This window comes from Hippocampus bargibanti, linkage group LG02, assembly GCF_051943395.1.
Source record: "Hippocampus bargibanti isolate YZ-2025 linkage group LG02, ASM5194339v1, whole genome shotgun sequence".
In the NCBI taxonomy this organism is placed as follows: Eukaryota; Metazoa; Chordata; class Actinopteri; order Syngnathiformes; family Syngnathidae; genus Hippocampus; species Hippocampus bargibanti.
Window position 1 is genome coordinate 9951523 of NC_142735.1, and position 15864 is coordinate 9967386.

General features: G+C 41.4%; 1 protein-coding gene across 1 annotated transcript in view; it reads left to right on the top strand.

Annotated features, from left to right (window-relative positions):
- The first annotated feature begins 707 nt into the window (after positions 1 to 707).
- ahnak (AHNAK nucleoprotein) overlaps positions 708 to 15864 on the top strand; it is a 35758-nt gene continuing 20601 nt past the window's right edge. The window contains exons 1-5 of the mRNA XM_088988466.1: positions 708 to 850; positions 7886 to 7949; positions 15168 to 15227; positions 15301 to 15457; positions 15559 to 15776. Coding sequence (XP_088844592.1) covers positions 15301 to 15457; positions 15559 to 15776 — 375 coding nt within the window. The 5' untranslated portion in view covers positions 708 to 850; positions 7886 to 7949; positions 15168 to 15227. The remainder of the gene's footprint in view (positions 851 to 7885; positions 7950 to 15167; positions 15228 to 15300; positions 15458 to 15558; positions 15777 to 15864) is intronic.

The window sequence follows — 15864 nt, forward strand, 5'->3', positions numbered from 1 at the left end:
GGGCTTGCATCAAAACACCCAAAGTTGCAGGTTCAAATTGCCTGTGTAGAGCTATCACTTGATGTTTTCCTGTTGTCTTTCACCCCTTGCGTGGGGGGTGGGAGTTACGAAGACAAGTGTGTGTGTGTGTGTGTGTATATATATATGTATATACAGTAAAGTCTCGTTATATCGATATTCAAGGGAGTCCGAAAAAATATCGATATAACCGGGACTATCGATATATCCGATATCGATATAACGAGACTTTACTGTATATATACTCTGTGCATATAATACTTTGGTCCACTTTCACATATACCATATAGGGCAGCATATATATATATATATATATATATATATATATATATATATATATATATATATATATATATATATATATATATATATATATATATATATATATATATATATATATATATACTATTAGAACTTTTTTAGGCTGGTTGTCTTCATAACTCCCACCCCCCACCCACTTTGTGGGACAGTAGTTTGTCCCATAGCCGCGGAGGACCACTCCCTCAGATTGGTTCCCTCCCCTCTGTAACCCAGGAGTTCAACCCAGCACCCTATCCGAGCACTCTGCTCAGCCCAGAAGAGCAGTGACACAGGGAAAAAAAGTTAAAATCCACTCGGCAGAGAGAGGAGGGAGCGAGCGAGAGCGGCGGAGGAGGGTGGGGGGAAAGAAAACGCCCTGGAAATTTTGCTTGATCGAAAAGTTGGAGAAGTCATAGAATCTCATCAAAGTTGAGAAGCGCTCTTCTTGGGCTGGGGAGAAGGGGAAGACGACGACGTTTTCAAGGATGCTCAAGCTTGTGTGAGGCTTCTCGGGCGCAACGTGTGCGCACAGGTATAGATACTTCTTTAAACACTGTACATACTTCTTATTCTTTTTGTCCTTCGACCTGTACTTAAAGTGATTATCACAGGAGATAAAACGACAGAATTTGGCAGTCTGTCATTGCTGTAATAATTCAGATGGCATTTTCGTTGAGTGTCTGTCACAAGTGACGTGTTCTGACGTTCGCAAAGTCTTTTTCTTCTCTTGGGGATGAGGACGGGGGTCTTATAATGTGTTGATTATTTTTTTTTTGTAGTTAAAATGGAGCAAGTTCAAAAAGTGGGTGTGTACCTACAGGCTTCGCGTGAAGAAAGCACAGGACTGGAGTTGTGCGCTTCATTTTTCCTTTAACTGCGCAACAGCTTGTGAGTCAAAGGCGCTTTATGCAAGTCAAGTCACGGATAATTCCTGCGTTGCATTTACATTTGGGATTCGCTTTACCAAACACTCAGACACATTCTAATTCTGTCCAGACGCAACACGTGACCCTCTACATGTACGTTTCAAGTACTCCTCACACTTGATAAAGGTTGAATAGAGAAATGGCTGCCAAGATAAGAGTCAAATTGCCTGTGTAGAGCTTATCACTTGATGTTTTCCTGTTGTCTTTCACCCCTTGCGACGGGTTTCCCAAGGGAAGGCATGCAAGAGACGTGGACGGTTAAGAAGTAGTTACGCAGCCATGCGCGTCTGTAGCCACCAACCACTATGGGTGTGGATTCCACTCCTTCGCCTCCTTCCACCCCTTCCCTTTTTCTCTCTCCCCGTGTTCTTCTGGTGGAGGCACACCCTTTCTGCCGCTGAAATCTCAATGCTTAAACATTTATGTAAAAAGTCTTCGCTTGGTATGATTTTATGGCTCTTAATAGGGTTTGCAAAACTCCCCGGATAATGAGTGTCAGACAGTAGAAAGTTTAACCAAAACCACATTTTGGATCTCAATAGATACATTTTGAAAGTATTTTGTGTCCCAATTTTTTCCCTCTTTCTCAATTTCCTCGCCGGAGTTATTACGTTTGTTCTTGGACTGTGGCACAAGTCTGTAGAAGACGGGGAAACGGACGGGTACGAAGGGGGAAGTCAGCGAGGAGGGGCGGTGGCTGAGAGAGGCGGAGCAGGGGTGAGAGGGGGGAGTAATGGAATGCAGTGGTTTGGAAAGACAAGCTAATTGAAACCAGGTTTAAGGGACGGCGGAGGAACATAGACGCTGTACATTTGTGTCCAAAATGTATTTTCCACATCTTGAAGTTTTGCAAAAGCTGACATTTTTTCAACTTTGCTTCTAAAGAGATTCTTTATCATCTGCATCAAATTCACCCACAGCGAGTAGAACGTGGTTAATGTGGGCACCAATTGCAAGAAGTCAACGCTCTCTTGTTTAATTCAAGCAGAATTCTCGCAGCGTCACACGTCAACAGTTGCAGTTGCTTAGTCCCCACATCACTCTCCCGCCACACCCAAAAAAAAAAAAACATTGAGTGAACTGTTGCTCTTCTCGGCATACTCTACTCTCCATGTTGTCTGCTGAGGGGTTGTCGACGTCTGGCATTTCTCAAATTACTCCTGTCAAGGTGATCGACTGTGACGTAGGCCACTCACAGATCCAAATGATCCAGAAGCAGGCAAAGGGTCTCATGTAGCGTACTTTGGCAATTGCACTGTTGGAATGTCATAATTCGTGTTTTACTCTGTGATAATGTGGTGCTAAATATTGTTTGACACGTTACTGTGAGTGAAGACTTGTGCTGTGCATGTACCTGCACGACACAAAAATGAATACATAAACAACACCGATCGGAGGCGTTGAAACTCTCAGAACTGGTTGTGGAAGACGTTGCAGTGAACAGGGACTCGTTCGTGCTGCAGGCAAATGCCATTTGTTTAAATGCTTGTGTTACTTAGCAATGAATTGACACAGAAACCATTTTATGGTGTCATGTGCAGTCGTTGAAGATATTATCATGGAACACACACTCTTTTGCATCAGGTCTTGTGATGGTTTTTTAATTTATCTTTTTATTTTTTGCCAAGGCTTAACTGATTCTCAAAATACAGTAAGCACCAGATCACACACACACACACACACACTTCCATTTTCCAATGCCCTTACAATTCACAGTTAGGGACAATTTACTAACGAGCAGGGGTGTCAAACTCATTTCACATGGTGGGCCACATATGGCCTCGGTAGATGTCAAGTGGGCCGGATGCTATAAATAAGCAAAATATCATGTATTTTATTACTTTTGGTGTAAAGAAGCACAAGAACATTAGGAAAACGGGGACATTTAATGAGCATTCCATTTACACAACATTTCGTTTCATGAACAAATGTGCAATTTACTTTTATCATTCACACATATGCATTGCAACTGATCCCGATGATTATACAACGGCACAAAAACGTTAACAATGAATTGGTATCTAAAAATATAATTATGGACTTTAAGATGAAATGATATTTATAAAGAAAGAAATTTTTAAAGCATTGTTTTTGTTCCTGATATTTGTCATCTTTTGGCCTGTACAAGTGCATCAATACCAGGTGTCATGTCCTGACTTTAGCTGACACTTTCACAATGTCATTTAAGTGCTTGTTTGCTAGCTTCAAACACATTTTTGTTTTATTGATGTTCATTATTGAGTGATTTGTTCACAAATGTAGGTTGTTCCAACATGCACAAAACTTTAGCAGTAAGGGCTCTTAATTTGGGGTACCCTTTGTAGTAGATACTGCTAAAATTTGTCCAGACCTACGGAAGCAAATTTGCGCTCCAAATCTGCATCATATTGCAAATCAATTATTTCTAGCTGGATTTCGATCGACCTGTAGATTAGAGGCTTTAACTGTGAAATGTGAGTGAAAAACTGAAAATTATGTCTCAAGTTCACCAAATACCTGAAAAACTTTCTCAAACTCCCACAGTAATCCTGCAATCTTGTCTTTGTACCGGTTCACGTCCGCATCAGGTCTGGTCACGCACACATCTCTCAGACAGGGGTTGTCACTAGCCAGACAGCGGTTGTCACTAGCCAGACAGCGGTCGCCACTTGCCACTTTCGTGTTGAAACCTCGGTTGAAAAAAATGACAGCGGATGAAAAAAAAAAACACAGCTGTTTTCTTACTACATTAATCGAAACAGCGCCACGCTGCCCCTTAGTGGACAATCCTTGAATTGCACCTCATTATACTATGAATTCCATGTCGTTTGTGGATTTTTTCCACTTAAAATCCTGCAGGCCTGATTAAACCTCCCAAGGGGGCTGATTCCGGCCCGCGGGCTGTACATTTGACACCCCTGCTATAGAGTGTTCCATCGACTTGACCTGTATGTTCTTGGAATGTGGGAGGAAACCCGAGTACCCGGAGAAAACCTGTGCAGGCAGCCCGGATTCGAACTCTGGACTTCTGCACTGTGAAGTCGACGTCCTCATCAGTTGATCTCCATGCCACCCTATTTATGTATTAATATAGAATTATTTTTTCGAAGATGAATTCCTGGATCGCTGAGGAAAGACTAAAATGAAATATTGTTAATAAAAGGGCTCACCACTAAATCTGCATCAGAAATGAACTTTTTCAAAGGTTTGACATCTTCTTGCTCATTACCGACATGACTATCATCCCTTCGGGCAGATGTAACTATCCAAGAGAGGAAGGCATTCTGGGCACCCTTTAGTCACACCAACGTCTCCGTATTAGTTTCTTAATTGCATAGCAATACTGCCCAAAAGAAGCAGTATGAGCCAGGCGGAACGGAAAGAAAGTTGCCTCGAGCAAACTTCCTCTTCCTTTTCCTCTGTTGGCTCTGTTAGATTGTTGATAGGAGGAGGGTGAACCAACATGAAGAGGCGACCACAATGTGCTTGGATCGATATGGCAGCTAAACTCGACGAAGACGGCAACTATTGTGCCATGGCTTGCTGTATGTTTTTGCTTTTCTTTAACCCTGCACTTTGACATCCATTCCTAGGCCTCAATCTCACTGGGAGACATCCGAGATGTGTGGAAAGAAACCCCCTTGCAAAGCGAGGAAATCAAACAATGCAGATTTGCAGATAGAAAAGTGTCTTTGTAAGGGGAGTTTACACATTCTCTAGCAGCATATAAACATGTAACCCTAGTGTGTGAAGTTTTTAAAAGCCTCTCGAGACAGTCCACCCTGCAGCCACTCCCTTTTTGTCCATCCAGTACTTGGGTTTGGAATGTCTCAGAGTGTCCACGCTGTGCATTTTTCTGCCATGCCGTACAGACAAAGTGAATGGAGTGATTTGGTCATATATTTGCCACCAAACAAAAATTATTAGCATCCAAAAGCTTGCAAGCCGAATTGTCCCTAATGAGGGATGACACGCTTGCACTGTGCGTTCGGTTTGTCTTGACCTGTTTGTTTCGAGCATCATCCAAAAAACTACTTTCAGAAATTTCACTCAATGTCGGACGCCATTGAGTGATCGGCTTCTATAAAACATAAAACGATAATGCTCACCAAATGACACATTTTTTCTCCTATCACCCCATGCAATCTGAAATGAATTCCAATCGGCTTTTCTTTTCTGTGACCTTTTCCAGGTGTAGTTTGCCAGGTGCTCTTCATGCAAGGAAGTCTAAAACCTATAAATATGTGTTGTGAAACTATGCTTGCAATTCTGCCCTCCTCTTCACCTTCTGTTCTCCAGCGCTATGAATGGACTCACACTTGCTCTTGCTCCAATGGACAGCTGTGATGGACAGAAACAAATCCCAACTTAATTATGAAGTGTGAAATACCGCTAGGGATCATGTGCAAAAGCCTCACATTGCCATCTTATTTTTGTTGTGGCACTGTTTCACTCGTAACGTCAACAGAGTTAAAGAAAATGCGTCTCTCTTGATTCTGAGTTCCATTTCTTTCTGCTTTATTATTGAGCAAAACAGTTACTTGAGCTTATCTTTCATCCATATTACACAAATGGGAAGAATGGAAACTATCCAATAAAAGCAACAGGACTTGACAAATCCTTGTTGTTTTGGAGGAAACATTCGCTCTCAAACATTAACCTCAGGAGAGGAAATTCAATCAGAGGTACTCCCACCTCGCATATCCAGTAATGCAATGTCAATGTGCCCTGCACATAACTTTAGCTTACATTTTGTCTGTTGGAGTTCCTTGTGTGTATCTCCAATTGTTTTTTTTTTTTTTCATTTTCCGACACCTCCCAAATTCAAAATGGTTTTAGCAAACGGGCAAGCTGGCATCAGTGGGCAGCCTTTGTTCTCATTCAGGACTTGCGGTTTGTTTTACGGAGGCAGTCCTGCGTGTTGACTGTGGAGCACTTATCTTGACATGCATTCCTTCTATATGCGCTCACACATGCATCGCCTAGCTGCATGTTTGAAAGGAGACGGAACCGAGGCCTTCTCTCCTTACTTAGTTGCCCAATGTGAGAACAGGGAGTCCATTCTGTTTGACAATAATTTGCTACCTCCTTTCTTCCTTTTCTTCTTTTCGGCCTTCATTTTCAGACTTTGCCAAACCCCACAAAGTGGCTTCCTCACTTACACTTAAGCCGTTACCACAGTCACACGGGTGCTGTTTTGTGTTCATCAAAATGATTGTTTTGGGCGATCAAATCGACCTGGTCTGATTTTAATCTGAGATTTCTTTGACCCATAGGGGTTGGGTGACTAAGCAAGGTGCATTTTTTTTTCTCGCCTGAGCCACTGTGGCAACAATTTCATTGTGATTTTCGAAAAATCCGTTCTTGTTTATTGAAGCAGAACCTGGGGGTGTTGTGGACTCACTGAAGGAGGTGAGTTTGGACACTGTTGTCGGGTGCTTGCAGACCTGGCGGTACAGAATGGAGTCCGAGTGAGGCAGAAAGAGAACATTTCTGTGGAGTTAGTCAGTGTGGGGAGAGGCTGGGCTCACTTCCAGCTGGCCCGATGGCTCGATCAAGGAATGCGTGCGAGTGGAGGCCTGGGTGGGGCCATGCTCTGAGCTTCTCCCTCTGCAAGCATAGCAGAGGTGAAGCAATGTGACTTCTGGACTTCAGCCACTGTGTTTTCTTTTGGAAGTGCCTTTTTATTTGCTAGCCCACTCTCGGGGTCCGCCCGTAGCCGTCTGATCTCCTCTTAGGTATCAAGTCCGGAGGAGTGATATTGTTGGAATCAACTCAAGCAAAAATCTCCCCCAAAGCGAGTTGAAACCTCATACAGATCCCACACCCATCTAATTTTGTTTTCTGTAAATTAGGCCAATAGTTTGGTTGGATGATTTGGTTGAATTGCTGCTCCAGTAGCCCCCTGACGATTTTGATACTGCAACAAGGGTGTGGGATGCAAAGTGTGCACAGCTGCTGTACTTCAGCTCTCCTTATGCAAACAAACTGCTGTTGGGTGGCATTTATTTCAGCAACGTGACTTCTATTTGACAGGAGAGTCAATTCAAAAATGTACGACGAAAAAATGAGGGAAATAAAGGTGTTATGAATTTCACCAATGTTTTTCTTCTCGTTAACTGACTATTGATAATGAGGAAAGGAAAGATTAATGATGCCGCTGCAGAAGTAGCCGCAGAAATATTATTTCGAGGGGTATGTTCCCACTGGCACATGCCTGCCTTTATACACATTGAGTCTGGTTCTCCTTGTACTTTGCTCCAACAAAGAGACGGCTTTGTTTCCAAATGTGCCAGTGGGCTGAGGCAACAATCTGCGCTCGTCATGTAAGAGCTCGGGCAAGTCACAGCAAGAAAACGTATTAACGTCGCAAGAAAACTGAGACTTTAAAAATGGAGATAAATATCGAGCTGCGCAAGTATTTATATATGATGAAATCAAATGTGAACAATATGATAAAAAGTTGCCGATATGTCATGCACAGTTAGCCTTTCACTTTTGAAGTAGAACGTCGAATCTAATCGTCATTGTTTGACTGTTTTTTTTGTAACAGCCATCCAAGCAGTTGACCTGAAGAGTGAAGTGTGTCCATTGCAATGAAAATTCAATGTGGTCCTATCATGTGAAATACATTCTCATCATCTCCGCTTTTCTGTCACCAGAAGTCAAGAATCCAAAAAGCAACGCATCTTACTGAAGCCTGTGGCCTCGCTTGAGCTATCCAAGGTAATTGTCCTTGACTTCATGTCAAATACCAATCCTCCATCCACACGTGTTACTGGTTGAGGAAGGAAAACGAGGCTTCTGATCCCATCCTCCCACTTCTGCACTCCAAGGCCATCTTGTCAATGTGACCTCAGAACAGCCCTCCATTATGCAGACAGAGCAACAACTGCTGGAATGTTTGTTGTAAAGCCTCCTTTAACTTCAGATTGGGCTTCTGCCGTTCTCACTCGAAGAGAAACTTGATACTTCTGCACCCTCTTTCCCTCTTTTTTTCACCCCTCGCCTGGCCAGCTACCACCCGTTGGGCTCCTCGATCGCCCTTTCCGCCTTTTATGAAACAAGTATATAAGAGCCCACCAGGGTTGCCTGTTTTAAGTCAACAGCATAGGATGATTTATTCCCTGTGAGCGGAAAAAAGGCGTGTACAAACCACTATTCTGTCTCTACAGGCCAAGAGCAGAGCAGAGAGAGAAACAGAGAGAGAGACACATCCATATGTTCTTTGGTCACAACCCAGTAAATGAAGGCCTTTGCCTGGCTCACTGTCCTATTCTGCATTGCTCTAAACGCAAACCACAGTGCATACGATGGTGGAGTGTTTCATCTTTTCTCTGCTTTAACTTCCATCTCCTTGAAAGAGTTCTACAGGAAACCTGTTTGTGCACACAAAGAATGGGACTCTGACGTAGAAAGAGAAAGAACAGATAATAACTGTCATGGTGTGCGACTGCGTGCCTGTCTTATGATGAACAAAGGCTGACTCTAGAGGAGGTCTGCATGGAATTACTTTGCATGATCATGGCTGATTACAAGAAGCCCTATGACAGTGGGTATAGTCTTCACGCACTAGCTAAAATACTAGGTTTTGTCACCCAAAAACATGGGAAATCCTCAGCTCCACCCTTACAGTGACCCTGAAGCTATAAAAAACAAGACGTGAGTGGCAGTAAAATCAATCAAACTAAGTAAGTGTGCACACCCTCTTAAAACTGTGAGGAATTGTTATAATTTTTTAATAGAGGCTTCAAGGGTTTGTGCTAACAAGGACATTTTCTAATTTCACTACATCTTGACGAAAACTGAAGATGCAATTGGAGTAAATCAGATGCAAGTGGGCCAAATTTTCTTCTGTTGAGGCTTGGTTGTGGTTATAAAACGTGTTGGCCACAATTCAAAAGGCTATGTTTGGTGTAAATGCAATTGTGCTGATCACCGCCACCCCCCCCCCCCCAAAAAAAAACAAAAAAACACTATACGTAGTGTGTAGCTTGGTGGTGGAAATATTATGTTTTAAGGCTGTTGCTCTTTAGCTTGAACTGACCGGTGACGCCACAAACCCTCATCAAGAACCATGAACAACAGTTCCAAGTACCAGTCTCTGTTAGCATAAAACCCTGGCTTCTACAATAAAGCAACCCCCCACCCCTCAAAAAAAGTCCCACAACGTTCCGTAGAACAGTTGGAATTTATTTGCGATCCGTCAGAGCAACGTTACATGCTGGAATGTGATTGGTTCAATCTGACCACAGCCATATCTCACATATAAAGAGGCCGTGCAAGCGTGTGCATGCAAATTATTTGCAGAGGCACAGGACATGTCATACTTTAGGTGAAATTCTACCCTTGAGGGCCACCTCCCACAAAGGCTCAGTTTTGTGATAACCATGTGTTATATTTGCGTTACTGTTCTCTTGTTTTCTTTCACTCCCTCTCCGGTTATCTCATAAGGTGACATTCCTCCGACAATTCCTGAGCTATCTCTCCTCCTTTTTATCTTTTCTGCATAATTTACAGCCCTCTCCTTTCTCACTCGTTTGTTTTCAGGGCTCCGCTGCCGTGAGCCCTGGCTCCTCCCTACCTCCCTTCCTAGAAATATAGCAACTGTGTGACATCATTCCAACCCAAATATTTCACTTAAAGACGTAGAATTACATTTAATTGTTAAAGGGAAGAATGTAAACAAATACGGATCAACAATTTCCCTCACAAGCCGCACGACAATAGGCATCGTCTGGACCCAAGGTAAACATTTGCGAAAAAATATATCAAAACCCAATGAAAAAAAACACATCGGTCATGACGACACAAACATTAAAAGTGTGTTCATTTTGCGTTTGACGCTTGCTGTGCATCTCCCAACACTCCAGCTGCTAAGTCTAGCATACCTGTCAACCGGCCGTATTTTGCCGTATTCTGTACGATTTTTGCACATTTTTTTTATGTGGACGGCAAACAAGAACATTTGTACGGGAAACGCAAAATTGTTAAATATAATTATGAGATATTTTCGATTCCGTTTTCTTCATTAAATATTAGCAGTAATGTTAATTATAACAAATATCGCTACTCGTAGAAAAAGCGAAATCGACCATCTAGAAAAAAAGTCCGTGCGAAGTCTCGAGAAGAAATAAAGTTCCGAGAAGACATTTCCTGTCAAGTGAATTTTATTTTGAAATCGATAAAATCTATCATTTTACCGTGTTTTATTCGCCGTAGCATTCATTGTTTTATAAACCGTATACATCGTAAGAAACCATTTTTTTTTGCTGTGGACAAATTCCACAGCAAAAAAGCCACAATGCTTCACCACAAAGAACATCCCGGAACTTGATTATTGCTCGAAATATGTTCTACCTTGTTCAAAGTATTAATGTTTGCATGTGAAATTTTGTTAATATAATTGCGCAATGAAATATTACGCGCGCGTGTTTTTTTCTTCTTCTCAGGAAGTAAGGAAACATTGAGCCGTTAGTAAAGTCACAGTGTCTCGCAAGTTGACAGGTATGCTCTCGTCTCGGGATTCTCATAATTGATTGAGGTTGTGATTGCAGTTGAGGCATAATGGAGTGCAACACATGGCAGCGACCAGCAGATGAAGAGCTTCTGAAGCTTTTTAGTGGTCTCTGCATGTCGTTCAATTAATGACAGAAAAGTAGTCATGATGCAATGTCAGTAATGTGGAAGCTAAACATGACAAGGTTAGTGACACGTGCTATTTTTTGCTTCGTGTGTAATGAGTTCTTATAGTGATCAGGATGAGGTTTAGGTTTGGCAACATCTCATGAAAAATATTTTATTCTTCCAAACACAGACAGCATGGGATTAGATGCAGCTGTCGGAATGAGGCTAATATGATGCAATTAGGCCCTTAAATGATGTTCTAAAGGAATGTAATCATAGTGTCTGTCAAATAACATGAGACGTTATGCCTAAGGTCGGAATAGATTCATATTCTAAGGTTCAGTCGAGGCAACATGAGACACTAACTGAGCAACAACGATGACAGAGGATCAAGTTGCAGATGCCTGCAAGTCATTGGCCTAATCTTTGGTATGATCCTTTCACCCTGCGTTTGCTGCCACATTGACCCTTGCTCTTAGTATTCAGACATGAGAGACTGTGAAAATGTATTTTGGAGACCACGATTTTCTCAACGCTTTGCATGCTTTCTTCAGATGCCTTGAGTCACACGGGATCAATCTTAAAACAGTTGTGTTTATTAACATGCTGAACTCACATTGGCAGTGTCCAGCTAGCAATGCTGGAATGGTAACTGATCTTAAGTCTAATCAACGATATTCCCTTAATTCTACAACATATACATTAACAATTTTGCTCTGCCGAATTATTCATGTTGTCTTTTTTCAGTTTAAATTCAGACTCACAGACTGGAAGAGGCAGATAGATGTTTGCCGTGTTGTTTGTTTCACATTTGCCCCAGATTGCACTGTTCTTTGTTGCTTAATATCTTTGAAAGAGTGTGACACATTCACTGATTAGGAGAGAATACATCAATATAATAGTTTATGGAGTTATTTTTAGAAGTATTGAAGAAGAGTGCACTGGTTGGTTAGCCAAAGAAGAGGGTTTGCCTGAGCTTTATTTTAATATCATAACAACAATTAGCGTCGACTGTGCTGATATTGTGAGACATTAGCCCAGGGGTGCCCAAACTTTTTCCTGTGAGGGCCACATAACTTTTCCCTTCTCTGATGGGGGGCTGGTGTCAGTTTGTAACAGAAAAAGTGTGACGATCGTAGGGGAGCTTAAAAGATTTATTGTTTTCCAGAATGCCACACATAACCAAATAACCCTTTCCAGGTTCTTTACAGAAAAAAAGTCAGGAAACAAATAATAACATTATTAATGAAATAAATAATAACTAAATAACCCTCTCTGAGTTCTTCACAGAAAGAAAACAGGAAATAAATAATAACTAAATAACTCTCTCTGGGTTCTTCATAGAAAAAAAGCAATGGAACATTAACTTTCTGTTGTGCCATGCACAATCTTAACAGATAAAAGTTCAGCTCAGTTGTCAGAGCAGAATCTCTCTGACAGATATGAGCAGTCTCTTAAAGTTCTTGTGTTCCTTCCTTATAATCCTTTTGTAGGTTCCAGTAGGCTTGTAGACACCGCTGTTTGCAGCTCCCTCTCTCTCATTAACTTCCCTGTGAAAACCACAAAGGAAGCAGGTTGAGAAAGTGAACTAAGTGATACAGCACCTACACAGCACAATACATTTCACTACCAGTAAGGCCGTAAAGATGGATTTTATCCCAGTAGATTTTATTATGATTATATTTGTTCGTGCGCAGAATGACTCATTCAAGTCAGGAAAGTGAGTTTACCTATGTATGTTCATCAGTGTGAACTGTGGGCCTGCATCTGGTTGGTGAGAAGTTGAATATCAGGTTCCATTCTAGTTACAGCCAGTCTCAAGCACTGATGCAAATGTTCATCTGTCAATCTTGATCTCATCGAAGTTTTCAGCAGTTTCATGCCAGAAAAGGTTTTCTCGCAGATATACGTGCTGTCAAAAATTGTGGACATTTTCATTGCGTGTTTTTTGATGTTTGGATATGTGTCATTTGGGAGTGCAGCTTAGAAGTCAGTGAGACTGTTGGGCTTAAATGCGTCTTTCAGAACATCACAGTTCTGTAACTCAGGTCCAACTTCTCCATGGTTTGGTACACTTTGTCAAAAATATCCTCTGTCGTTGTAGTCCCTTTTAGACTTTGTAGGGCTGCCAGCTCCTCGCATATCTCAAAGTTTGTGCTAACTCCACAAATAAAAATGAGCAATTGTTCAGGGGGCCGGGCCAAATGTGCTGACTGGGCCGGATACGGCCCGTGGGCCGTAGTTTGGTGACCACTGCATTAGCCCGTCATAGTTCCAAGTTTATTAGTTGGCTGATGGAGCTGAAAAAATCTTTACTTTCTAGTTAGAATTCCTGTATGTGTAATTGTCATTTTAAAGCAGCAGTTGATGTCTTTTTGAAAGAAATGTTTCAAATATTCATGTCCACCATCTGACTAGAAATACTTCTGTACAACTAATGTAATAGAGGGCGGCCCGGAATTGAGTGGTGATATATACAGTAAAGTCTCGTTATATCGATATTCAAGGGAGTCCGAAAAAATATCGATATAACCGGGACTATCGATATACCCGACCCTGTTTGCATGTAATTTTCTCCGTGCGTGCATAGAAATAGTATCGATATAACCGGGACTATCGATATATCCGATATCGATATAACGAGACTTTACTGTGTGTGTGTATATATATATATATATATATACACACACACACAATGAAAATGATCACTGTCTATAAAATGTTGAATTTGCTCTGATGATATGTCATGCTTTGGCAAAGTTGTTTATACCTCCCGTGAGGATGCATGCAGTATTGTTACATGTTGCTCTATTAAGTTCAAGTCAACTTTATTGTCAAATGTGCTCGATGTGCAACTTGTCAGTTTATTCTACAGGAGGGCACTGGAAATAGGATCTTAAATTTGGGGAAATACCTTTTGAAATACGAATAAACCTCATACATATTCTAAGGCTGTTAATTGAATATTATCTCTGGAGTTACATTATTTTGTTTAAATCTTCAATGTCATAATGAGCAAGCTCGGCTCATAAATTACCATGCGTGGTCCAGATCTCGTGTCCATTCAGCATACTGTATGTTATAATTCAAGATAACGTTAAATGTGTTGCGCCTGACATCAAGAGCATCCATATTTTAACACATTTTAAGTTATTTCCTGGCCTTTCAGTAATGTTCACTTCATTCAGCCAACTGAGCCTGTGTGTTAATGGATGCGATCTTCTGCATACATCTGAAAATTTATAAGCTTTGATAAACAAGGGAACTTGTTAAATCCCAATTTGTTTACTGTAATTCATGCTTTGATTAAAAAGCCTAATTATTTTAGCACCGTGCACAGTAATGCAAGGCGAATGACCACACTTGACAGGTATCAATAGACGATTTTTGACTTCGCGTATGAGAATTGTTTTGAATTTATGTAAGGTCTTCCACAGAATACAGTATGTAGTCAGATTCATATGTGTGGCAGAAGATCAGGTATAATAGCACAGTATATGTGCCTTCTAGACGTTTTTCAACTGTCATCTTGCAAATAGGCTCAAGGTGTCACATTTGGCTGCTTTTTGCAAACCAGGTATTAATGTGATTCAGAAACAAAAAGCTTCTATGTTAGGAAATGACTTTACCGCCCTCTAGTGTGAATAAATTGTTAATGCAGTTCATATGATCAGAATCATCAGAATCATCTTTCTTGCCAAGTGTGTTAGAACATACAAGGAATTTGTCTCCAGTAGAACACGCTGCACTTGTATCATCATAAGAAAATTTGAGGCACTATACAGTTGTATTTGGGTTACTGTTTCAAGAGTTAATGGCTTGGGGGAAGAAGCTGTTTAAATGTCTGCCGTATTTGGTGTGCATGGATCGGTAGTGCCTGCCTGGGGGGAGTAGCTGGAAAAGGTGGTGGGCAGGGTGCGGAGGGTCCAGTAGGATTTTCCGCGCCCTTGTTTCGATTCTTGCAGTGTGCAAGTCCTCGAGAGTGGGTAAGGCGGTGTCAATGATTTATTTCCGCCGTCCTAACTGTCAGTTGAAGTCGGATTTTGTCCATATTTGTGGTGTCCCCGAACCAAACGGTGATGAAGAACACAGGATGGATTCGATGACAGCCGTGTAGAAATGTCATAGCACCTCCTGAGGCAGGCCATGCTTCTTTAGCAGCCTCAGGAAGTACATACTCTGTTTGGCCTTTCTCAGGATTGAGTTGGTGTTGACCTACCACTTCATATTCAGGCATATTGACTATAATGAATTGAGAAACACAAATATTTTCATGTGAGTGCATTCGAAATGCTTTAATAATATTTTCTTTTGCAGGAAAGCCAGTGGGTGACGTTCTTTCCCACCAGGGCTTGAAAGCACACGGAACAAAACAAGGTAACTGATAGTTTCGCAAAAGGTAAAAGACACATGCGAATGTGCCAGCTCATATGTGTGTCCATATTTATAGATGGCTGATGAAGAGGAAACTAGGGAAGTGCTGTTTCCAGACTGGGAGGGTCCAGATAAAACTGGCCTGACGATTGAACAGACACGTGAAGGAGAGATTTTTGTGAAAGAAGTGAAAGGAGAGTCACCAGCAGCACGATCTGGGAAAGTATATGAAGGTAGTTTTGCTTTTGTTTTTCTTTAAATCTCTTCTTTTGTTTTTGTAGTAAAATTATACAAAACAGGTTCTGTCAAAAACAAACCCACCTTTGTTTAATAGGTGACCAGATTGTTGGTGCGACAATCTATTTTGACAACATGAGCTCAGAAGAAACAGCTGAGCTGCTGAAGACATTGAACCGTCACAAGGTTGGATTAAAACTACAAAATAAAGACAAATCCCCAATGTGCTCTCCCTTGAGTACACCATGTCGTTCTCCATTGGGGACTTTGACATGGGAGGGGAAGTTAGGAAGTACCAGTCCAGACATCCTTCTTGTAAGTTATTTTTCCTTTAAAAAAATGTTCATTCATTCATTCATTCATTCATTCATTCATTCATTCATTCATTCATTCATTCATTCAT